The sequence below is a fragment of the Mercenaria mercenaria genome, chromosome 9 (assembly GCF_021730395.1).
Source record: "Mercenaria mercenaria strain notata chromosome 9, MADL_Memer_1, whole genome shotgun sequence".
In the NCBI taxonomy this organism is placed as follows: domain Eukaryota; kingdom Metazoa; phylum Mollusca; class Bivalvia; order Venerida; family Veneridae; genus Mercenaria; species Mercenaria mercenaria.
The window spans coordinates 56,679,861-56,704,252 of NC_069369.1; the positions used below are offsets into that span (position 1 = coordinate 56,679,861).

Genomic DNA, 24,392 nt, shown 5'->3' on the forward strand with positions numbered 1-24,392 from the left:
TTCGCTTCTGATACTGGTGACATGAGGGGGCCAGTGTTTCCATATTTTATCATATGAGTAACAGCATCTTGTTGTATAATACAACACAGTATGTTTGAATATTACCAACAAATGTGCATATAATGCCCGGTCTTCCAACCCCACCCCCTTATAATTTATAGAATTTTATGTCGCATAACGAGTATAACCGTTTTGCTCTGTACTTTATTATGAACAAGGCCTAACATTGTTTTTACTTAGTTTATTGTTCAGTTTGTGAAAGTTAACATTGACAAAAGGCCAATTACTGGCTAACTGGACTAGTTTAGAAATAAGGAAGGGGTCACTGAAACAGGTCCCACAAAGGCATATTTCTGGCTAACTGGACTAGTTTAGAAATAAGGTAGGGGTCACTGAAACAGGCCCCACAGAAAATCTGTAAGGCAGATCAGGGTTGGTTGTGATAAACAGTACCAAATATTTTTGCTGAAAGATTTTCCACTATGTTTTACATCATCTGTATTGGGAAATGGCTACACTATAGTAATCCATAAATGAGATTAGTTCTTCTCCAATTCTGCCAGTGGTATTCTTAGGGTCACTCAGAAACTGGTACCTCGAGGATAAATAAAGGACAATTAAAGATAGTGCATGTTGAATATATGGCATTACATGATACACTCGTTGGACGTGTTGTAAATATTAAGGTTATTTAAAAAAAAATTGATGTCCTCATGGAGGTACACAAAAAATCCTCATGTCTGAGATATGAGCAAATTGGTTCCTATACCTCATTGTATTAGTTATATTAGCTTTATTATAATATTGTATGTTGCTGATGCGTATATGTGGCAAAGGTCACTGAACACATTTTTCTCTGCATTTAAGCAAATTAAGTATCAAACTTCCTTCGTTTAAGGGAATGTAAACATTGTATGTCCACGATATAGGGCAATTATTCATTAACAAAGCTGGTGAAAGGGAGGCAAGTGCCAGAAGTACATCTGTCAATATCCTCTACCGTTGTCTCCCTTGTTTTCGATCGCTTTTCATGCCACGTTTTCTGAATTACCAGTATGTTATTAATTTAATGTTAAGCCAATTTCATATGTTGAAATAAAAGTGCAGCTACTATATATTGACAAAAACTTCATATTATATGTCAAAACATTTTCCAGTTGTACACATTTTATTGTGCAAACGTTCATTCGACTGCAGAGATTTTATACTGAGGTTCTTCTAAGCATCATTCTAGTTTCCTTAAGGGACTCGTAGCCATGTGATGTAGTGTAGAACATTTTCATGTCATGGTGAGCGTTGAAGTTGATGTATCCGCAGGATTTATACCACCAACCTCCCTTTTGATAATGTGGGCAGTGTCCTGGCGATACGTCGTGGTCGAGTGTACTAAAAGCTGAACCAGTGTGGTATGAAAGACCGTGTTTGGAGTCGTCACCTGTAAAAATGTAAAAAGAAATAGTGTACGGACATTTGAGGCACTGTCTAGCGTCTGAAATCATACGATTGAAGATCTGGCTCGAGGATGGCCTGTAACGGGGTTATTTTTGCTGAGATTGCTGTGTAATTGAGTCTTAATATGGTATGAAATACAACTGTTTGATGCGTATATATGTACTCAAGCACTGTTCCTAGCATTGGCGGACACTGATGTTAAGATAGTGGACTCGAAATGACAGTCGGTCATTTACGTTCAATTACGTTTTCTCCGTATGTGATTTCGGCATTCTCCAGTTGTTACAGAACCCATTGTTCGTATGCCGAAGAATGCCGAAATAACAGACGAGAATATACGAAGTCGCACGGAAGTAGCCGATTGACATTACCAGAAAAAGCATGTAAACGAAAAACATCAAACCTATTGTTCCGCTGCCTGGCTGTATGTGCAGCCTATAGTCTGGAGCCTGCGAAAGACTGAAGTTGTGGAATAGTTCATACAGGTCAGTTCCATCTAATGCTTTCATGTCCAGTCTCAGGTCTGTCTCACCAATAGCCGCCATTTCCTGGATGTACTTCAAACCTACGAACACGTTGAACATTTTGTTGTCTTTGTTCATGACAAGGGTTACTACCTTCTAACCGCTTCATAAGATATGGACACATATTTACGTATACATCACAAAATTTTATTTTTACCCCCGTACTTTCGGTATCAAACTTGGACTTTGAAAAAAGAAACTAGACATAAAAAGTGGAACTCGTGTGTATAGCAGATAGTTCACAGTTTAATATAACTGGCGGAATTGTGAGAAATGAAACTGCCTAATGGCTCGTTTCCAACTGGGCATCCATTGCTTCGCGAGTGCCATCGAGACTGGGGTTTGCTGGGACAACCATTGCTTTGCGAGTGCCAGTGAGACTGGAGATTGCCCGGACAACCATTGCTTCGGGTATGATTGCCAGGGTAATCAACGCTTTGCGAGCGCCAGCGAGACTGGGAATTACCGGGGCAACCACTACTTTGCGAGCGCCAGCCCGACCAGGGATAGCCGGAGCAACCACTGCTTCGCAAGTGTCAGTGAGGGCCGTATTTTTGCCAGGGTAATCAACGCTTCGCGAGCGCCAGCGAGACCGGGAATTACCGGGGCAACCACTACTTTGTGAGCGCCAGCCCGAACAGGGATAGCCGGAGCAACCACTGCTTCGCAAGTGTCAGTGAGGGCCGTATTATTGCAAGGGGAATCAACGCTTCGCGAGCGCCAGCGAGACCGGGAATTACCGGGGCAACCACTACTTTGTGAGCGCCAGCCCGAACAGGGATAGCCGGAGCAACCACTGCTTCGCAAGTGTCAGTGAGGGCCGTATTATTGCAAGGGGAATCAACGCTTCGTGAGCGCCAGCGAGACCGGGAATTACCGGGGCAACCACTACTTTGTGAGCGCCAGCCCGAACAGGGATAGCCGGAGCAACCACTGCTTCGCAAGTGTCAGTGAGGGCCGTATTATTGCAAGGGGAATCAACGCTTCGCGAGCGCCAGCGAGACCGGGAATTAACGGGGCAACCACTACTTTGCGAGCGCCAGCCCGACCAGGGATAGCCGGAGCAACCACTGCTTCGCAAGTGTCAGTGAGGGCCGTATTATTGCCAGGGTAATCAACGCTTCGCGAGCGCCAGCGAGACCGGGAATTACCGGGGCAACCACTACTTTGTGAGCGCCAGCTCGACGAGGGATAGCCGGAGCAACCACTGCTTCGCAAGTGTCAGTGAGGGCCGTATTATTGCAAGGGGAATCAATGCTGCGCGAGCACCAGCGAGACCGGGAATTACCGGGGCAACCACTACTTTGTGAGCGCCAGCCCGAACAGGGATAGCCGGAGCAACCACTGCTTCGCAAGTGTCAGTGAGGGCCGTATTATTGCAAGGGTAATCAACGCTTCGTGAGCGCCATCGAGACCGGGAATTACCAGGGCAACCACTACTTTGTGAGCGCCAGCCGGAACAGGGATAGCCGGAGCAACCACTGCTTCGCAAGTGTCAGTGAGGGCCGTATTATTGCAAGGGGAATCAACGCTTTGCGAGCGCCAGCGAGACCGGGAATTACCGGGACAACCACTACTTTGTGAGCGCCAGCCCGAACAGGGATAGCCGGAGCAACCACTGCTTCGCAAGTGTCAGTGAGGGCCGTATTATTGCAAGGGGAATCAATGCTGCGCGAGCGCCAGCAAGGGTAGGGATTGCCGGGACAATCATTGCTTTGCGAGCGCTAGCGAGGATGAGGAAAGCAGGGGCAACCATTGCTTTGCAAATGTCAGCGAGGGTGGGGATTATCAGAACAACCTATGCTTTGCGAGTACCAGGGTGGTGATTGCCAGGGTAATCAGTACTATGCGAGTGCGAGATTTGAAATTGCCGGACTACATCAAAAGTACAAACCGAGCCAAAATTCTGAATTTAGATCCCCAAATCCAGATTCGTAGACTGAAAATGTTTCAGCAAAGTCGAGAGTACCATCAAATCTCTGCTGGAATACCTAAAATAAATGGATAATTTTGTATAAGCATGTAGCAAAAATATGGGGGAAAACAAACGGATGTATTTAGAATCGGAAACGATTGTTTATAATAATTATTAAGTCTGCATGAACAATAAACAAAATGATCATTATTTAATAAATCGAAACAAAAAATAAATATGGTACCGTCCAGCCGCCTCCATCCGTCTCCATGTCACACAGTACTTGTATCCTCTGCTTGGACTTCCATAGTGTCACGTTGTATATCCCACCCTCTTCTTGACCGAGGTACCGCAGAACATCCACACAGTCTCGGGCTTCAATATAGGTCAAACTAGCATAAATAGTATTCCCTACATAATCTATATAAAACTGACATCTTTTAATGAGCTACCAAACATAGCTAGACCCATTTTAGAGAACAAATCCTTGCTTCATTTTAAACAGTTAAGATAAAACTGACATAAAATGAAGAGAAAAGTAGGAGCCAGGTATCTTCTAAGAGAGATTTCTCTTGTCACATTCGCTTACTGTAAAATCACATCAAAATCACACTGCTGTGACCTGGATGTACTAAAATTGAGTTCACCAAAATAAAACCTCCTCTCCCAATTTTACTAACAAAATGTCAAAAATACAACCACAATGAAATTTAAACAGAAACAAGCTTTAATTTAGACCTCTCTGGCCATGCCAAGTGAAAAATTAGTGTTCAAAAACCTGTCTGCCATTACGCGACTCCCACGCTGGTTCCTTTACTATAGTTAGCCCTTCAGCTGAAAACAGGCTGATTAGGGAGATTAGATTAGAATACATTTATACAACAAAAAGGCATTATGATAAATCGAACCTAAAATATATAAATATGTGGAGTCCCTTTTCGTCACTTATTTCAGGTGTAAAGACTTTGACACAATGCCTATGTAAATTTAGGGGACCGAACCTCGATTCTCTAGGATTGCTACACTATAAATTGGCTGTTGATTCGCGAATTCATGGACAAGTCTTACTGGCGGTCTGAAGAATTCTCTCGAAATAGCTGATTTTATATATGGCAAACTGCTCACAGTTTTAAAAATCATTACATATATACGAACCTATCGCTATCACAATACACAGGACCAATTAAATTACTAACGAGCGTGCATAATTCACAACAAGTCCACTAACCCAAAAGGATTCATTTCCGATGCTGCTTTATATACTACGGTGTTCCGTTTGGACAATCGTGACTTTTTATTTAATACTAAACCGCGATGCACAATGGTACGACGACGAAAACGCGATGGCACGATGATGAAAAACGATGGTGCGATGGTGAAAACGCGATGGCACGATGATGAAATCGCGATGGTACGATGGTGAAATGTCGATGTAATATCGTTCAACATTTGCATAGATACTCAATCTCTGTTATCATGTCTCTCAATTCTACGGTGTTCCGTTTGGACAATCGTGACATTTTATTGAATCCTAAACCGCGATGCACGATAGTACGATGACGAAAACGCGATGGCACGATGATCAAACAACGATGGTGCGATGGTGAAAACGCGATGGCACGATAATGAAATCGCGATGGTGCGATGGTACGATGGTGAAATGTCGATGTAATATCGCGTTTTCCTCATCGTACCACCGTGCCATCGCGTTTTCACCATCGTACCATCAAGTTTTCACCATCGTGCCATCGCGTTTTCACCATCGTGCCATCACGTTTTCACCATCGTGCCATCGCGTTTTCACCATCGTACCATCGCGTTTACACCATCGTGCCATCGCGTTATCACCATCGTACCATCGCAGTTTCACCATCGAGCCATCGCATTTTCACCATCGTGCCATAGCAGTATCACCATCGTGCCATTGCGGTTTCACCCTCGTACCATCGCGTTTTCATCATCGTTCCATCGCCTTCCGGTAAGAAATGCGTAGTTCCGTGCACTTGTATTTTTGTCAACTATAGATGAATGTATCTCAATGTATTTTGTGAGAAGACATTTACCATTTAGATTCTGCTGTTTTACAAAATGTTTTACAACATGTTCAGTGCTCAGCTCATTAAACCTTTGTAAAATCTTCAAGGCCACGTCCTTTGTATTTTATGTATGCATGAAAGTAAATAAAAAGCTGGGTGTAATAGTCACATGATATTATTCAAACTCAGCTTATTCTTGTTAGGATGTAGAAGGCACATAGTGCAATGTGAAAATGAGATTGTATCAAGCCTGTATATTACTGACACATATACTGTACCACTGCGCATGACCACCGGAAGGCGATGGTACGATGGTGAAAATGCGATGGTACGATGGTGATAACGCGATGGCACGATGGTGAAAATGCGAAGACACGATGGTGAAAACGCGGTGGTATGATGGTGAAAACGCGGTGGTACGATGATGAAAACGCGATGGTACGATGATGAAAACGCGATGGTACGATGATACGATGGTGAAAACGCGATGGTACGATGACGAAAACGCGATATTACATCGACATTTCACCATCGCACCATCGCGTTGACAGTTAACATACCTATCAGTATGTCGATGGGCTGTATAGATCGCCTCCAAATCCAGCTACATAGACTGTCCAACCAGATGTCTAGCTAACGTTGTTTTCTGAATAGAACTTTATGGCATATCTTAAGAACTGGTGTAAGCCATTAGTTTATACTAATTTGTTTTAGCTCGATTGTAATGAAAGCTTCCAGCTTATTGTAACCACTCTCGAGTCCGCTTCCTGGAAAAACTGAAACTGAATCATGCACGTTTCTACTGGTTCTAAAAAGACTCTCTGAAAAGTCATTTTCACCTAGATGACAAATTTTCACTTTTCAATAAATTTTAAGTAATTCGTATTAAAACACTTACGTGGTTGTCCGTCCAAAACAAAACGGCGGTACCCTGGCAAGATAAAAACACATATTACTATGGTGTACCAATTGGGTCGAAAGTCTACTACTCGTGCGCGCACATTTCCCAATGCACGAGCATATTGATCAAAGTATGCGAACACGCGTAAATATATGTACAACGTACATGCACGTATACCTTTTTTTACGCGCATGCGTAAGTGTGCAGATGCACGTGGACGTGCCCACGTATACATCTGTACACCCGTAATTTTGTTTGCATGTGAAAAATTATACTTGGATGTTTATAATGTTGTCGTACACAAAGAAGACTTTTGATCCAAAACGGCACGCCATAAATAATAACGCGATGAACAAATATCTCATTTTATCACATGTTTGACGTCGCGGGAGTGTAATAAAGCCATTAAATAAAAATGATAATACACTATAGTGTAATAAAGCTTTGACGTCGACGTCGTCAATAGTATAGGAGACGTTGGTCAAATTGACTTGTTTATATGGGAAAAGACAGGACGGGCTAACATGTGATAAAAATAATATTACATTTGTGACTTTCCACATCGAATTTATAAAACTCGTTGAATAAAATTGATAAAATGCTCGACAGAGCCTCCCATTTTATTATTTTATTCAACTCGTTTAATAAATTCAATATGAAAAGACACTCATGTAATATCCCCTATATAAAGTGAAATATTTCCACTACATCTAGAAGAATTTCACAGTTAATCAATCTTCCGCTGAAGCAACCTGTATAAAACAAAAAGTTTTCACCCATTGATTCCCCATTGATTCCATGAAACAGCTTATCATAGATAAAACGTTGAACTGTTCAAAATATGGTGACAAATACTAAATAATAAATAAATAAATACTAAAAAAAAACATTTCAGATTTTGTCTCCACTTGGTAAAAGATAAAAGCCAGTTTGTTTAGGTATGAATAGATAATGATGAGTTACCTGAGTCTTGGTCGCCGTCCGCCGGCTTTTCATTAGCATGCAATACAGCGAAAAGGAAGCTCAACAGCCAAACATCTTTGATATAATGTCCTGTAACAACAGAAACAAACATATATTCAAAATACACATTTAAACAACATTGGTTTAAAAAAAAATTTCGGTGAAATAACGTAACATTACTGACCCATATCCATATTGGTATTGTCAAACGTTGGTCACTGTTTATAAAAATTCACCTTATCAGTTGTAGAAGGTAAACATATAATACAAGGACTGTTCGCTTTCGCACGAACCAAAGGCACGATTTTGTACGGGGGCTGTTCCAAAACTAATACAACCCCCTCTATAACGTTATCTTAAAGAAACGGTTTGCAACAACATTCACCGTAACCCTTCACAGTACTCTCTGTGCTTTATATAAAATTTTAGACGCTCTACAATCTTGATAATTTTCAAGAGGTACACTGTTAAGGCTCTAAATAGGTGAACTGAAGGCTTTTCTAGAACTACATCTTTTTCAGCCTAAAGATGAAGAAAAAGGAGCTGATGATTAGGCTTGATGTTTAAGCACAGTAACTTTATTTTTCTTTAGAAGCTGGTTTACAATATCTGCCTCATGTGAAGACGCATTGTCACGTAAAAGGTGGATGTATTTCATTGTACTTAAAGGCGAATATATATAAGTTTTTACAATACAACATGTCTGTAAAACTTTCCTGTTATTGATTTACCCTTAGGAATATGCAACGCAACGCCCTTGCTTGTGAAAAACAACACTCAGAAATAACTTTTTTTTTTCGATGATTGAGTGCGTTTTAGGACGCCTGTAATTTCTAGTGGCACAAACACGAATAGCCTGCTTTGTTCTGGGTTCATAAAAGTGTACCCCAAGTCTCATTTTATACGAACAGTAGAACTTCGTTCAGTGCAGCTCTACAGGACCGTCAAAATGTGTTCGAATTACCTGCAGTTCGGGCTGTCGGACAATATACGATATAAAGGGATGTTGCCGGAACCTGATGATGAGTTCGAGCCAAGGATGGTGCTGGAATTATCCGAGTTCGGGAGAACGAAATTCGACTGTATTGAAGCCTTTTTAAGATTATTCTAGATACTTTTTTCTATAACTTTTTAGTTTTAGTCTATATGTGTGGTATCCATCCATCACAAATTTGTGAGTTTTCTTCAAAATAAATTAAACTCGGGGAAAGACTCGAGCCAAAACGATGAGAGCCAACCGTCGAACAGTCAAGCTAGCATCCTTGGCAAGAAGTTCTGTGTAAATTTGGCTATATTTTGGTTAGTTGTTGCTGTTATTTGACGACCCGTACCTATTGTCTTCCAGATGCTCTTCCCCTGACTCGAAACGCTAAAAAAATATCAAAAATTGCGACACTTTTTTTACTCGAACCTTTTTATAGACTGATTTTGCGATTAAACCATCTTGTTGAAGGTGTGGATTGAAATATCTGGCACGGGCGGTAACGAGGTTCTCATGAAATATCGAAAAAAGAAAAAAACCGTAGAGCCAGATATTGGGTTTTATGTTGCCCTTTGTGCATAATAAACCTGTTTATTTTTCATGCAACCCTGTTCCAGTAAGGAGGTCGCGACGAGAACAGTATTTTAGTATTTAGTCGTGCGCTAGTTGTTTCCCTTCGTATTTTGAACGCAATTTGTGGTAATGAAAAAAGCGTGAAATTCGTTTTTGGATTTGCCACGTTTGCATGGCCATTTCAATCCTCGTCAGCAATGGAACAACATAGACTTTCACTGAATTTATCCCACCCGCCCATGCCCATATTTGTGGATATTGTTTATAACTTTATTGTGAACCAGAAATCTTTGCTGCTGCTGTTCATCTGTTTTTCAGGTTCCTGCATAGTAGATCTGTTTCAGAACATAGAATACGCCATAAGGGAACAGCTAGGACAATAGCAGAAAGTGGTATTCCAACAAACAACACACAGCTATGTAGTGACTGGTCAATAATTTGGTCATGTAATAAAGTTTACGATTCTTTGAGAGGATGTATCAATAAAGTTTACGATCATTCTTTGAGAGAATGTATCAATAAAGTTAGCGATCATTCTTTGAGAGAATGTATCAATAAAGTTAGCGATCATTCTTTGAGAGGATGTATCAATAAAGTTTACGATCATTCCTTGAGAGGATGTATCAATAAAGTTAGCGATCATTCTTTGAGAGAATGTATCAATAAAGTTAGCGACCATTCTTTGAGAGGATGTATCAAAATAATGACATGGATTATGTGAGATTATTGCTATGAGAACTACTTTAGAAATGAAATTGAATACCCATATGTTCAGGCACTTTAGTGCTAGTTAGTAAATGTTGTATGTAAATGTTCTGTTGTTCGTAAATGTTCTGTTGAACACCAGAAACTCAAACTGATAGATATGTAATAGTTATAGTATGTGTGAGAGTGTGTTACCAGGATATATCAGAGCTAGGGGTACATCAAGGGTATTTTTCTCTGCACATATCGTCGAGGCCGGTAGGCCGAGACAGATATGTGCAGAGAAAAATACCGAGATTATTATTTTTACTCTTTTGATTCCCTTTCTGCGCCTCGCTGACTGAAACACTTAAACTTCTGTTTTAGAAAATGTGTTCCCCAGAGGCCAGATTAAAGTATCCAACAGATTTCTGCACTGGTTTTAAATCTTTGCATTTCATTGGCCAAACATATTGTAAAACTTGTTGTTTTGTTTGTAAAAAAAATCAAATTGAGAAATCTCAGAATTTCATATATTTCATGTATTTCTGAATTTGGCGATAACTGTCGAGTTTTTGAAATATTCTAGTTTATTTATTCTTTTACTTTATAAATGTAGGTGTTTGTGATAATTCTTTCTCTTTGAACTGTAAATTGGAGTTAAAATCATCTTTTCTTTGAAAGGAAAAGATTATACTCCCTCGATAGGACCTCAATAGAGAAAAAGTGTTGCGATATATATCGGAACAGTTTTACTGTGCTGATATATATCGCAACAGTTTTTTCTAATGAAACTCTATAGAGATTTCTGTGTTGATATATATCGTAACAGTTTTGTAAAATATCAGCACAGATTTTGTAGTATAATGTGTGTTACCATGTTTAACATACTGCAAAGATCAAAGGAAAACTGCCGCACCATGCGATAAATAAATATACAGTATATGTTAACGTTATTATTTGTCGCGGCTTTATAACGTTTTCATTGAATATTGATTATAATTTGAAATGCACGATGGGAGTAAGAGTACCAAGGCCATATGCATTAATTTTAAAGTAATAGTATTACTCGGAAGTAATATTTAATTCAGAATAGTATTAAGTAAATTGAATAGTCGTGTTTGTGTTAGTGTTCTGTGTAGTGAAGGAAATAGCCTGTTAGCCTTGGTTAAGGGTACGCCACGTTGAAAAGCTGTCGACCACCGACCACGGTTTATATTTGTTCGAGGAAAAAGTCATGAGCCTTACCAGTGTTAGCAGAAGCCTTGTCATAGTTTTTCGGCGTATAGGTCTTAATTGTGGGTCTGCACTTGTGTTTTAATGAATGCTTACGATCTCTCGGCCGAAATTGGCTAGAAGCCACTAAATAATTCGATCGGGGACTGAGGGCCAAGGCATTTGTAGAATACTGTTTAAATATGAGTTCATTATAACTAGTCAGGTGTGCTGTCTAAGTCACTGTCTCATTGCCTGACGTCGAAGGTGCACCTCGATTTGTGTCATTAGATGACGTCATAGGTTGAAGGCAGTAGGATTTGGTAGTCTGGAGACTCGACGTGATATTAGTTTTTCAGTTACTTAACTCAATGGCTGGTCTGCTATAGACATCTGGGTCGCATGTTTTGCTCGCCCCCACGATACGTGAATTTTCATTTGACTGTACATGCCTCCATTTCACAGTGCAGGCCTATCTTCGGGACCTTAGTTACATAAATGGTCAGTGTCATGAGTAAAGTGTACCAATATTACCCGTATGTCTCTGACGAACACCGTTATTTCAAATTAATTCATAACACTTATATATAAAGTGTATATAAAATGCACTTAGATCTACATGTACTTTGGTGTTCTTCTGCTCCCACAAGTTTGCAAAGTTAGGCATGGCAATTATACGAAATAGTTACAGAAAATGATAGTCATAGAGTATTGATATATATTTTTAGCATGCTTGAATTCGTTCCGTTTTTCAGTATTTCGAGGAATACTCTGAGCATTTCAATGTGTTATACATTGGCTACGGAAACACGTTTCCTCCTGTCCTTGTTAAAATCGGGGAGGGTTTTTTTTCGTGGGCGGCTCGTATTCCGTTTGAGAAATATAGAATCGAATTTGTTCAACGTGACAAAATGTAGTGGCTTTAACTGTATTATTTAATATACGGATTCGATTGTGGCATGAGTAGTAAAGGGGGGCGATATGGGGACCCCCCGGGGGGGGCGATATGGGGACCCCCCAAGGGGGGCGATAGGGGGACCTTTTTAGAAACTTATAGTCCTTTTTTTCAGTATGAAAAGGGGTTATTAAATTTTTTTAAAAGGTTTTTATATCTTTTTTCAAAATTTTCTATTTCACTACTACATTTCCCCATTTCACAAATACTTTTAAAAAATCTAAAATTCTACTTGAATAAACCAAAATCCCCTTGAAAAAAACCGGGCCCAAACTGGTTTTTTTTTAATCATACTACTACCCTTACTGGAAAAGATAAATTTCAGCAAATTGTGTAACGTTTTTTATTGTTTAACAAACAAAAAATAAAAAGGGAACAGAAATACAAAAAAGGGGGTACAAGAAATTCATTTTAAAAAACTTAAAATTTAAACTTTTTCAAAGCAGTGTTTTTAAAATTTGATCAGCTGTAAAACATTGACAGTTTTTAAATTTTGGGAAATTTTTCTATTTTTTGGGGGGAAAAGGGTCCTTTTAAAAATTGGGTTTAAACCATTCACCTACTTTTGCTTTTTAATTAATTTTTGGTTTGCTCTATTTTAATATTTAAAAATTGATTTTAAGGTCAAACCTTTTTAAGTTTAAGGCAAATTTCCCTTAAAACCCCAAAACAAACACTATTTCCCGGGGGGTTTTCTTTTGTCAGGGTCCGTTCCTAGCGTTAGCTCCAAAAAGGGTTTTTTGTGTTCCCCCAAAAGGGGAAATTTCCAAAATCAAATTGGCATTTTTTTTTTTAAAAAAATTAAAAAAGCCCCCCAAATTGTTTCCATTGTTTCTAAACCCGGGTGGGGAACAATTTTAAGCTTGGGGTTGGTTTTTTCCCTTTGGTTTTAAATTTTCCCTTTGGGGAACTGCTTTCCATTAGCGAAGCAAAAAAAGTTTTGTCAGTAAAATTTTCCCCAATTGGGCCAGGGTTCCGGTGTTTTTAACGGGGTTCATCCTTCTTTTTTCCACGACCCCTTTGGAAATCGGGGCGTTCGTTTCTGCTGCTCTTTTTTAAATTGTCGGGGATTTGGAGGCCTTTTTTTTTTTTGGTCAGTTTTAGGGTTTAATTTTGTTTTATCTCGTCTTTAAAAGTTCTGTCACTTTTTGCATGTAAATTGTTAATTCCCGGGATCAATATACATTTCTCCCCTTTTTCTTTCCGGGGGTGTGTTAAAAAACATGGCGCTTTTTGAGAAAGGGGGGTTAACAGGACTCCCTAGAAAATGTTTTTCATTTCTTTATAGGAATTTGTAGTTCATCCAGGGACTTGGGCTTTTTTAAGTTTCCCTTTTAAGTGCTTTTTCCCTCTCTCCATTTTTTAAATTAACCCGGGTTTAATAATTTCTCTGAGCGGGTTGTTTTTTTAAAATTTTGATGCAAATTCTGCATAAAATTTAACTTTGGATGACGCAAAGTGCTTCCCCAAAACCCTGGGGTTCTACCCCCATTTTTCCCTGTTTTATAGGGTAAAGCTGCCTTTTTTCACCCCTTTGGTCTCCTTTTTAAGAAAAACCCCCAAAAAAAACAAAAAAAAAAAAAAATGTGTTTTCCCTTTTTTTATTCTCCCATGGAAAGGTCAAGGGCGTTTTAAACCCCCCAAAGCCCTGTATTTGGTAGGGGAACATGTGGGATCGTAGTTTTTTCTCCTTTAAATCAAAACCCGGGGCGTGTTTTTGGTTTTTTGTAAATTTTTTCCCCGGGCGATGCGGATTTTTAAAATTTAGACAGGTTAAAATTGTGGGAAAGTCAAAGGGGTTTTTTTTCCCTCTCTAAACCAAATTTTTATCTAAATTTTTTTTACCAGGGCCTAAAATGTTTCTTTTGGTTTTTGGACCCAGAAAAAATACATTAAAAATTTGGATCTCGGCCGTCGAATTGTAAATTTTTTTCATACTGCGCACGTATTGGGATCTTCATGTTATGCTGGCAATGTTTTTTTTTAATTTCATTGCCATTTCGGGAAGAAAATCCAGGGCCTCACGTTTGAACCCCGCTTTTTTAAATTTTAAACTTTTCCGGGGGGGTTCCAGAGACAAAACCCTTTAGAGCCCCCCTTTTTAATTTTAGACTTTTTTAAATTCCCTTTGGGGAAGGGTTTTTTTTTCCCCTGTAAGAACTTTCCAATGTAATCGCCCCAATATTTTTCACAGGTTTTGTTGTAGAAAATACGGGTTTTTTTTTGTTTTCCATCCCTCTTAATTTCCAAAGCTATTGTTTTTTTCCTGCAATAAAGGGGTAACTGTCTTTCTTTCCAAAGAGTTAAAGAGCCTCATTTGTGTGCCCTTTACTTTCCCTTGTTGTAAACAAGGTTTTCAATTTTTGGGCTTTTAGGGGTTTGTTCCCATTGGGGAAAATCAGTTTTTTGGTTCAGGTACAGATAAATCTACAAAACAGTTTTTAAAAATTTTTGACCCCGACTTTTCTGTGTCACCCCCAATTTGGCCCCCCCCTTTTTTTTCCCATTTTTTAAATTTTGAGAAAATACGATTTTTTTTAAACCCTTCCATTTTTCCGTTTTGGGGAGGAAAAATTAAATTTTAAATTAGGAGCGGTTTTAAATTTCTTTTGCAGATTTTGGGGGTAATGTTCACCATTGCCCCCAATCTTGAAAGTGTCATGGTTGGGGGGATTTATTTTACTTCAATTTTCTTTTGCTACCCCCCTTCACAAAAAACCGTCCCTTGCATCTATTTTAGTCAAAATTTTATAAAGACCTTTAATTTAGAAGGGTTTTTTTAAACTGTTTTTTAGGGGGGGAACGTTTTTTTTCTTTTTTCTTTAAAGGGGTTTTCCCCCCCCGTTTATCACGGTCATTTGCCCTTTCCACCCCTTCTGAAGGGGGAATTAAAACGGGGCTCGTTCACGACTGGAACTTTTATACTTTAGGGCGGGAACCTTTTTTTTTTTGGACAAAGTTTTTCCCCATTGAAAACGGCAGCTTTTCCAAAAAATTTTTAACGCCCCTTTTCCAGGGGACTTTAACACTTGTTTAGCTTTTTCCCTAAAATAACCCTTTGCGAAACATACCTTTTTTAAAAACCCCTTTCACTTTTTACTGCCTTGATTCTGTTTTTAACCAAGGGGGGGTTCCCAAAAAAACGGGTTTTTTTGGTTTGCAGTTTTGAATATAGACCCGGTCCATGACCATTGGCCCGGGGAAACCCTCGATACACGGTTTCATTTTTTTTTTAAATTAAGTCGTTTTTTTTCCTAAAAACAACTTTACCATAGACTTTCCCCCCCAAACAAAATGAATTTTTTCCCCCGGTCCCCCCTTTATATTTACTTATTTCTCAAATTTTGGATTTGGAAAGGGGGATTGGAAAATTTAAAAAAATTTTTCCTGAATATGTTTTGGGAATCTTTTTTTCCCGGGTTGGAAAGGGGCCCAAACAAAAGGGGGGTCCCTTATCCCCCTTTTAAAAGTAAAATCACCCAAAATTTCAAATAAAAAAAATAAATGATTTACCCCCGAAATTTCAAATCCACCCGAAAAGGAAAAGGATGCTCATCTGTGGGAAAAAACATTTTCCCCAATTTTCACTTTTCCCCCTGGCTTTTAGAAATTAAATTTGGTTGGAAATGTAGACCTTAGGCGAGGTTTTAGAATTGAATTTTGTTTGGGTTTCAAGGTTTTTTGAAAAACCTAAAAATTGAAAACCTTTAAATATTTAAATTAAAGCGTCTTCTTTTTTTCTTGAAAGCCCTTTCAATTTCTTTTTGAATGCTTGGGAAAGAATTTTACCCCTTTTAATACAACAATGAAAAGAAATTTTTAATTTGTTTTTTTTTCCATTTGGGTGCCAGTTTATCATTTTTCTTTAAAAGGTTTGGGAGGTTGAAAAATCTGAAAGGGGAATTTTCCTCTTTTTTTAACATTTACGATTTTGAGAAGGATAATGAGCTCAACCAAGGGACTTTTCCCCTTTTCCCCCTTTTTGGGCGGGAAAAAGGTTTATTTTTGGGTTTTATAATTATTTTTGAGTTTTTTGGGGAATTTGCCAAAAAAACGGGCTTTTAAAAATTGGTAATAAAAGGAATTTTTTTTTTTTGGGGGGTGGTGAAAAGGGTTTGGTTTTTTGTTGATTTTGGAAAGGGTTTTTTGTTTTTTAATCCTGGGGGGGGTTTTAATGAAACCCAAATTTTGGCTGCTGAAATAATTAACCCAACCCGGGTTTCTTGTGTTTTTGGGCAAAGTTGAATGTTTAAAAACCCAAAAAACAAAAAATTTTAAATGGCAGAATCGGGGGACAGAAAGGAAATGGGTTTTTTTAGTTTCGCGTGTTTTGGAAACGTGGGGGGTTGCGGACCTGCCCCACTGACTAAAATTCTAAAACGGGGTTTGTTTGGTGAAGTATTTTTCCCTTTTTAACGAGATGTTTTTCCGGGAATCCAACTTTTAAAATTTTCGGGAACCTTTCCCAAAGGGGGAATTTTTAATTTCTTTAATTTTTTTTTCCCCTACTTTTCCTTGTGCAAACGAGCAAAACTGAAAAATTTTTCCATAGATTTGATTATCTTTTATATCTAAATTTTCGGCAAAGGGGTTTTAACCCGTTTTTTTCACCCTTAAATTTTTCAAAACTGAACCGTTGGTGGTAAATTTGCGTAAAAAATGACTTTAAAAATTCTTTACCCAAATTTGGGGGAGATAACCTTTATCAATCTTTCGCGGGGGGTTTTAATTTTTAAACGGACAATTTTCGCCTATTTTAAAACGGGAAGGGTTTTTGGTTTTTTTGGCGGTACCAAAGAGTTGTTGTGCAACCCCAGGTCTGTATCAACGTGGGGAATGGGAGTTTTTGGAATGCCCAAAGGGAACTATGATTTAAGAAATGAAGAAAAACATCTAAAATATAAATTTGGAGCGTCGCTTTTTTTTCATGTGTGAAATTTTTCCCACATCGACTTTTAAACTTCTTAAAACCCTTTCAACTTTGCCCCGCGGGGTTTCGGGGTTTTCTGGTAAAAAATGAAAGTTTTGACTTTTAAGAATTTTTAAAAATTTCTTTTATTTTTAATTTCAGCCCCTTTTGTCATTTTGCAAGGATTTGGGGAGGGGCGAGCCAAGTTTTAAAGTATGGCCCCAAACCCCTTTAAATTAAAAGTCTGACCCTTTTTATTAAAATTGGAACAACCCAAGGGGGATTTCGAAATCCATCTATCACACAGGGAAAATATAGTTTTTGGGGTCTTTGTTTTTTAAAAACCTTTTGTAAACCTTTAAAATCGGGGTTTGGGGGGCCTTTGGATATAAATTTCCCCCCTTTTCGATTTTTGCGCCTTCAAAATTTTCTTTGCGAATGGTTTGTGTAAAGGTATTTTTTTTTTTTTAAAAAGCCAAGTTCTGACTTTCTTTAAAAACCGTTAAATTGGGAGGGTTTTTTTTTTGGAAACCCCCAATTTTAAAAAATTTTTGGGGAAATCCTCAAAACCCGGGGGGCAGGGTTTTGGGACGTAATAAATTTTTAGAGAGTATTTTATTCTTTTTACCACCCTTGTTAATTGCAAACCCCCAAAGTTTGGGACCCAAGGTTTGGGGGTTCTTTTTTTTAAAACCTTTTTTTGGGTGTTGGGGGTTTAATTTGGAACGGGTTTAAAATTTTCACCCCTTCATTTTTCCCCCCGGGGCCGGTTTTTCTATTCACCAAAAACCACGCGGGCGTTCCAAACAATTTTCCCCCTGAGGGACAAATTTCTCTCGACCTCGAAAAAAATTCCCTTGCATCCTTTTGGGTTGGTTTCCTTTGCGTTGTCGGGGGGGCATCATTGATTTAATAAATTTCTTATTAGCCCCCGGAAATTTTGGTTTTTCCTTTTTATTTCTAAATTTCCCTGAGTTTCCAAACTCTTGCCGGGGGGCCCTTCCCAAACTTTGAAGAAGTTTTTTTTGGTTTTTAGCGCATATTTTCCGGAACACTACAATTTTACAAACCGTAAATTAAATGGCTTTTTTTCTGTTTTGCCGTTTTTCAGGGTGAAAAATTTCCCTGATGATGATAAAGAGTTATGATAATAATGTTTGGTTTGCACTGCTTTTTTTTTTGACCATTGAAATTTTTTTTAAAGTTTGTCCTTTCAACTACTTTTTCACTTTCAGACAGAGGTGTGTTGAATTTGGGGAAATTTCCCTTTTCTTTCTGAAGTTCAATGTTTGGGTGCTTGGGGATCGGGAGGGATTTTTTTTGGGGAACTTTCCCCCGGTTTTCCAAACGTTTCATTTCCTCCAGCATTTAAAAGGGGAAAACAATAGCCATCTTCTTCATTTTTCATTGAATATTTTTATTCTTAATTCTGAAATTTTTTTCGTCGAGCAAAGGTTTTGTGAAAAAGTTTAATGGGGGAAAAAAACCACCTTTCGATTTAAAATGTGTTTTTTCTTGAAGGGGTGTCCTTTTGTGTGCTAAACCCAAGATTTTGACGGTTCGGGGGGAACTTCCCTTTTTTGACCCTTGATAGAGATACATTTCCCTTTTAAAACTTTTAAAGCAACACCTCGGGACCTCTTAATATTTTCCTTTTGGGGAGCAGGGTTAAACTTTTTCTTTCAAAATTTTTGGGTGTTTTTTGGGCCAAGGCAATAATCTTTGCCCATTTTTAAACGTATAAAGGGAAACCTTGTTTTTTTTCCCCTTTTGTTTTCTTTGCCATATTTTTCTAATTAAAACAAAACTAAAGCGTGGGGGTTTTTTTTTTTTCCCCTTTTTTATAATGAAAAAAGTAACACCTTTTTTAAAAGGGGGAAAACACCCAAGAAAAATTACGGGGAAACCCCTTTCCCTTGCAGGAGATGCAAATAGTTGAAGACATACTAGATAAAATAAAGGGCGGTTTAAAGACCCCCGAAAAGGGGGGGAGAAAAAGATTTTGGTGTGAACCCTGTTATTTTTCGGGGTTCTTTCTGTTTCCCTTGCAGGATTGCTTTAGTTGGGAATTTCGAAAAAAGTAAAGATTTTGGTGAAGACCCTTTTCGAAAAGGGGGGGGAAAAGGGAAAGATTTGGGTTTGAAAAACCCTGTTATTTTCCCTTGGGTTTTTCTGATTTTTTTGATTTGGGTTTGTTAAAGGGAAAGACAAAATTTTAAATTTAAAGAAAATTTTGGGGAAGGGATGACCCTTTTTGAAAAGGAGAAAAAGAGGGTCTTGGGGAAATCCTGATTTTTCGGGTAAGTGGTCCCGGACGGGGAAATTTTGGTCCCAAAACACAAAAAATTGATTTAAATTTGTAAAAAGGAGGGGAATTTCTTTTAAACGGAGCTTGGAAATATTCCGTGACTTTTTACGCTTTGTTACAAAGCGATCATCAAATTTTTTTAAAAAGGGAAAGCGGGAAGGTTTTCCCCTGTTTTGTTTCTTTTGTTTTTTTAAAAATTTTCAGTGGTGATTTTTTTTCTGAGAACTTTTCTTATGGGGGTTTTTTTCCCTTAGATTTATTTTTCCCCTTCGGGGGCCGCTGCTTTTTTGGGGGGGGGGCCTTTTTGACCCAAATTTTTTTTTGGGTTTTTCCCTTCCCATCGCAATAAACTTCGTTTTTTAAAATCCACCTAAAAACCCATTTCCTCCGGGTTTTAAGAAAGGGGTTTCCTTTTGGATCGGCTTTAAATATTTGAACCCTGCAAAATGTCTTTTATTTGGTTTTTCCACCCAAAAAATTTTAAACTTTTTTTTGGGGAATTTAAATTTTTTTTTCTGCACAAAAATTTTTGTTTGCAATAAAAAACCTTTTAAAAACCTTTTCCCTTTTTAAACCCTTTGCGGGCCTTTTAATTGTTCCCTCGGGGTTGGGGGTTCCGGACTAAGTGTTTCCCAAAAGCTTTTAATCACCAACGCTTGGGGATAACCATGGCTATCATTTTAAATGAATACTTTTCCTGAACACTTGTTTTTTTATAGTCGAGAGTAAACATGGGCCTCGCCCTTTTCTGTACCCGTTTTTAAATATGTCGGGTTAGTAATCTGTATTTTTTCCTTGATTTTTTGGGGATGATAACTTCCCAATAAATTTCCAGGGTGGGATAAAATTTAATTTTTGGGAAATTGCAAGTAAAGGGGAAACGGATTTGGTTAGCCCAATGTTTTAAATTCTGCCCGGTTTTTCCTTGTTTTTTGAAATAAAATATAAGGGGGTTTTTAAGACATGTTCGGGGGCCCTTGGACTTTTTGAAACTTTGTTTTGAGTTAGTATAAAAACATTTGCATTTCGGTTTCCCCTTTTCCCGTGAAAACCTTTTTGGATTTTTTCTTCATCTTTATCCCCTTTAACATTCGCAAAATGACAAAAATGTCGATTTGGTAGTATTTTAAAAAATTTATTTTCGTCCCATCAGGAATACCTTTTAAAAATTTTTAAGGAAAACACCTTCATTTTCGGGGAACTTAGCGTATGGGGGTTGCCACTCCTTTTTAAAACCACATTTTGGGTTTTTTGGGGTTTACTTTTTGGGAAAATTATTTTCTTTGTATTTTTAATCTTTTTTTTAAAAACAAACTGTTTTTTGGGCCCTAACCCTTGGCCCCGAAATAAAAAAATTACGGGGGGGGTTGAAAAGGGTAAATGGTTTCCTTTGATCGCAAAAATTAAAATGTCAATAAATATTTGATATGATTTTTTTTAATATAACTCTAAAAAACAACAAAACTTTTTGTCTTTTAAAACAGGCGGTCATTTTAAATATCCATCGACTTTTCTGACTTTTTTTTAATATTTTAAACAAGGGGGGTTTAAAGGGTATTATGGGTTTTCAGCATCCGGGAAAACTTTCCCCCGGTTTTGAATTTTTTTGGTTTAAAATAGGGGACAAAAATTTCTATAACATAAAAGATTTTCCAAACCCTTTTCATCTTTCCTTTGGAGAAAGGTCCTTTGTGTTTTTTTTGATGTCGGGTAATTTTTTAGAAAGGGAACAAAAGGTCTAGCCCCTTTTTTAAATTTTCAAAAAAACATCTCAAACCCAACCAACTGTTTTTTAATGGGGGAAGGGTTGTTATTTTTTTGCTTTGTTTGGGTGTTACCTTTTGGGGAAAAGCTTTAATTTAAACGTTTTTCTGTTTTTTTAGGGCTAAAATATCTTTGCTGTCTTCCTGGGGATTCAAGTCAAAGGTTTTAAAAGGGGCGATCCCTTTTTTTATTTTTTTTAAAAACCCACCTTTAAATTTTGTAAAATATCTTATCCGCCTCTTTTTAATTGAATTCATTTTTGATTTTCACTTCATACTTTCTTGGGGGGGTTTGCAGCAAATTTTTTGAACTTCTAAAATTTACTGTCCTAAACTTAACCCCGGAAAAATTTTGGGGTCTTATTTTCAAGTGTTCATCTTAAATTAATATTTAAAAACTTTTGGTCTTTATAAAACTTTAAGTCCAAAAAAATTTAAAAAAGCAAAAAAGGGGGTTAATTTCTCGTCTTTTGGGGGGCCTGTGCTTTGATTCCTTCCTGCACGCAAAATCCAAAATGTCTTTTTTCCTTTCTTTAAAGATGGCCGGACACTGACTGCGAAGTTTCCTTTTTTTTTTTCTTTTATAGTTAGGCGCGTTTTTAAATGCCCATACCCCCGGGTCCCGACGTTTTGGGGTTTCCATGAATCCCGTTACGGGTTTTCAAAAATTTAACCCCCTTGGAAAAAGGAAACGTGTTCAAAGGAAAAGGGAAGACCAAAATTAAATTCCCGTTCTCGTGTACTAAATTTTAAATAAATGAAAGGGGGCCGTTTTCCACCTTTTCCTGTATTCGGGTGATTTTGGTTGTTTTTTTCCAATCGGGAAGTAAAATCACTTTGGGAAAAAACCCTTGGGGTTGTGAATCATATTTACAGTCTATTATAAAGGGTTTTCTTTTCCGAACAAGAGGCCTCCTTTCCCCAAAACCCAAATTAACCCAAAATTTTTAAATGTTTTTGGGAAACCCAAATTTCACATTAGGGGGCCGCCCTTTTTAACTATCTTCATATTGGGGGGAAATTTAAAAAAAATTTTTTTTAAACTGTTTCTTAGCCCCGTAAAATTTTCGTTAAAAATTCCACACCTTTTTAGACTTTGGGTACAAGATACTTAAAAATCATACCCCTTTTTCCCCCGGGTAAAAAAATTTATAAACCCCAAATCAATTGTAAGAAAGCCTTTTTTTTAAAAACTTTTTCAAATTTTCTATGTTGATGGTTCAATGTTGGAGTCAAAATTTGATTTGGGACTTTTGGGACCCAAACTCCTTTTTCCCCTTTTGGATGGTTTCCAAACTGTTTTCTTCCTTTCCAATTTGTTAGGATTGGATTCCATTTGAACCCCACAAAACCACCGTCCCCCAATTATTTCTCGGGGTTTGGGGCCTTACGAGGTTTTTAGTTCCCCCTGGTAGAAGAAGATTTTTTTAATTTTCTTTCGGTGTGAACTTCCCCAAATTTTTCCCTTTAAAAAGCACTTCTGTAGATTGTTGACCCCCTTTGGTTTCCTTTTTAAAGGGCTTGTTTTCATTTTTCCCAAACGTTTCATCTCGAAAGGCTTGCCTTTGTTCATGATCCATAGCACGACCTTTTTTCTTGACATTCCCATCTTTTTGTAAATTAAAATATTGCTCATACTTTCAAAAACCACACTGGGGCAAAAAACTTAGGGTAGGGGGTTTTTAAAAGGGGTTTTTTCCCCATAAAAGTTTTTCTGTCCCCTGTAACTCAAATGTTTTTTTTATATCCGTTTGTTTAGAAAAAAAAATTCCTGTTCTTTTTTAAAATTTCCAATTTTCTTTCTTTGAAATTTGGCCAAGCTTTACAATACAAATTGGGGCCATTTAAAAATCCCCCCAACCGTTTTTTTGGAAAAAGTTCCCCCCCTTTTCCAGTCTTTTAATTAGGGAAAAGCCTCTTTCATTTAAAATTAACAAAATTGCCCAACCCGGGGGGGGTTTACTGGTCAATTTTATTTTAGCTTTCCTCCCCCTTCTACGGTTTTGGGAAAAAGGTTTTAAAAACCTGTAAGGTGTCAGGTTTTTTTTAACCTTGCACGTATGGGAAGCCCTTTGATCTAAACCCGGGGTTTTGTTTTGAGTAATGTGAAATAAAACCACAGTTTCAGTTAAAAAAAAATTTAAAAGGGTTGGGATATAAGAAATCCGGGGGTATTTCTACAAAATTTTGATAAATCCTTTGGGCTATTTCGGGGGGACACCAAAACCCGTTCCTTTTTGGGGGGTTAGGTTTGGAATTCCCCAAATTTGGGCACGGCTTTTATAGATCAACTACTAACCTTTTTGGAAGACAGATGGGAAAAGGTTTTGTCTTTTGTTTCACTAGTTTTTTTTCGGTCCCTGGTCTTCGTTTTAACGTAAAGGATTCCAAACCAGGGGAAGGGGGGGGCTCGGTCTTTCAAAACTTTTAAAATTGTGTTAAAAATTGACCTTTTGCGGGGTTCGAAATTTTAAAAGTGATTCCTTTCACTTTACTTTTTGGTTTTGGCTTTCCCCCCTACTAAACTCTAACCGAAATTTTTGGGCCCAAAAAAACCTTTTTTTAAACAATTTTACCTTCAGGAACTCTTCTTTTCCATTTTTTCCTGACGGCTATTCACTATAGGTTTTATAGGGAATCTGGTTTCTTTGAATACATAAAAACCTGGGGGGATAAAAATTTTAAAGCCACGGGGACCTATAGGGTTCAAAACCCCGAAAAGCTCAATCGGGTTTTGGGCCGGGAACAAAGATAAACCCAAAAAAACTTTTTACGGAAGAAGGGGGTTCTACTTAAATCTAAACCTTCTGAAAAAATTTTTTTTTAAAGCAAAGCATCAGGCCCCAAAAAAATCAACATTTTTTGGTTTTTGTTGTTTGTGTCTGGGACTTTATCTTTAATACCTTGAAAGGGGGTTTTTAATTTTCTGCCCTTGGGTAAAATATTTTTTTGGGGGGAGCTTTTTTTCCCCATAGGCAATTGACCATTTTTTGAAAATGAAACGTTTCCAGGATTACTTTCAATTTGTTTCAATTGTAAAACCCTTCACTCCCTTTTAGCCCCTTGTTTAAATTTCTCCGGACGTCCTTTTTTTACCCAGGCGGGTCCCCCCTGCTTCCTGTTTCTTTTTTTAGATTTTTGGTTTTTGTACGGGGGAAAAAACCCTATCCCCCAAAGTGACCCCATCCCAAAAATAGGGTTATATTTTTTGC

General features: G+C 37.9%; 1 protein-coding gene across 2 annotated transcripts; it reads right to left on the reverse strand.

Annotated features, from left to right (window-relative positions):
• Positions 1 to 1,115: 1,115 nt before the first annotated feature.
• Positions 1,116 to 8,078, reverse strand: LOC123547992 (angiopoietin-2-like). 2 transcript variants are annotated; one of them, XM_045335238.2, is made up of 7 exons: positions 7,976 to 8,070; positions 7,792 to 7,881; positions 6,826 to 6,858; positions 4,136 to 4,266; positions 3,871 to 3,967; positions 1,856 to 2,017; positions 1,116 to 1,435 (listed from the first exon to the last, which is right to left on the reverse strand). In XM_045335238.2, exons 1-7 carry the CDS (start codon positions 7,983 to 7,985, stop codon positions 1,203 to 1,205), a joined length of 756 nt encoding a protein of 251 aa, XP_045191173.2. In that variant the 5' UTR covers positions 7,986 to 8,070; the 3' UTR covers positions 1,116 to 1,202. The 2 variants fall into 2 exon arrangements, with proteins under 2 accessions (XP_045191173.2, XP_045191174.2); XM_045335239.2 differs by lacking the exon at positions 6,826 to 6,858 and having other exon boundaries at positions 7,976 to 8,078.
• Positions 8,079 to 24,392: the final 16,314 nt, after the last annotated feature.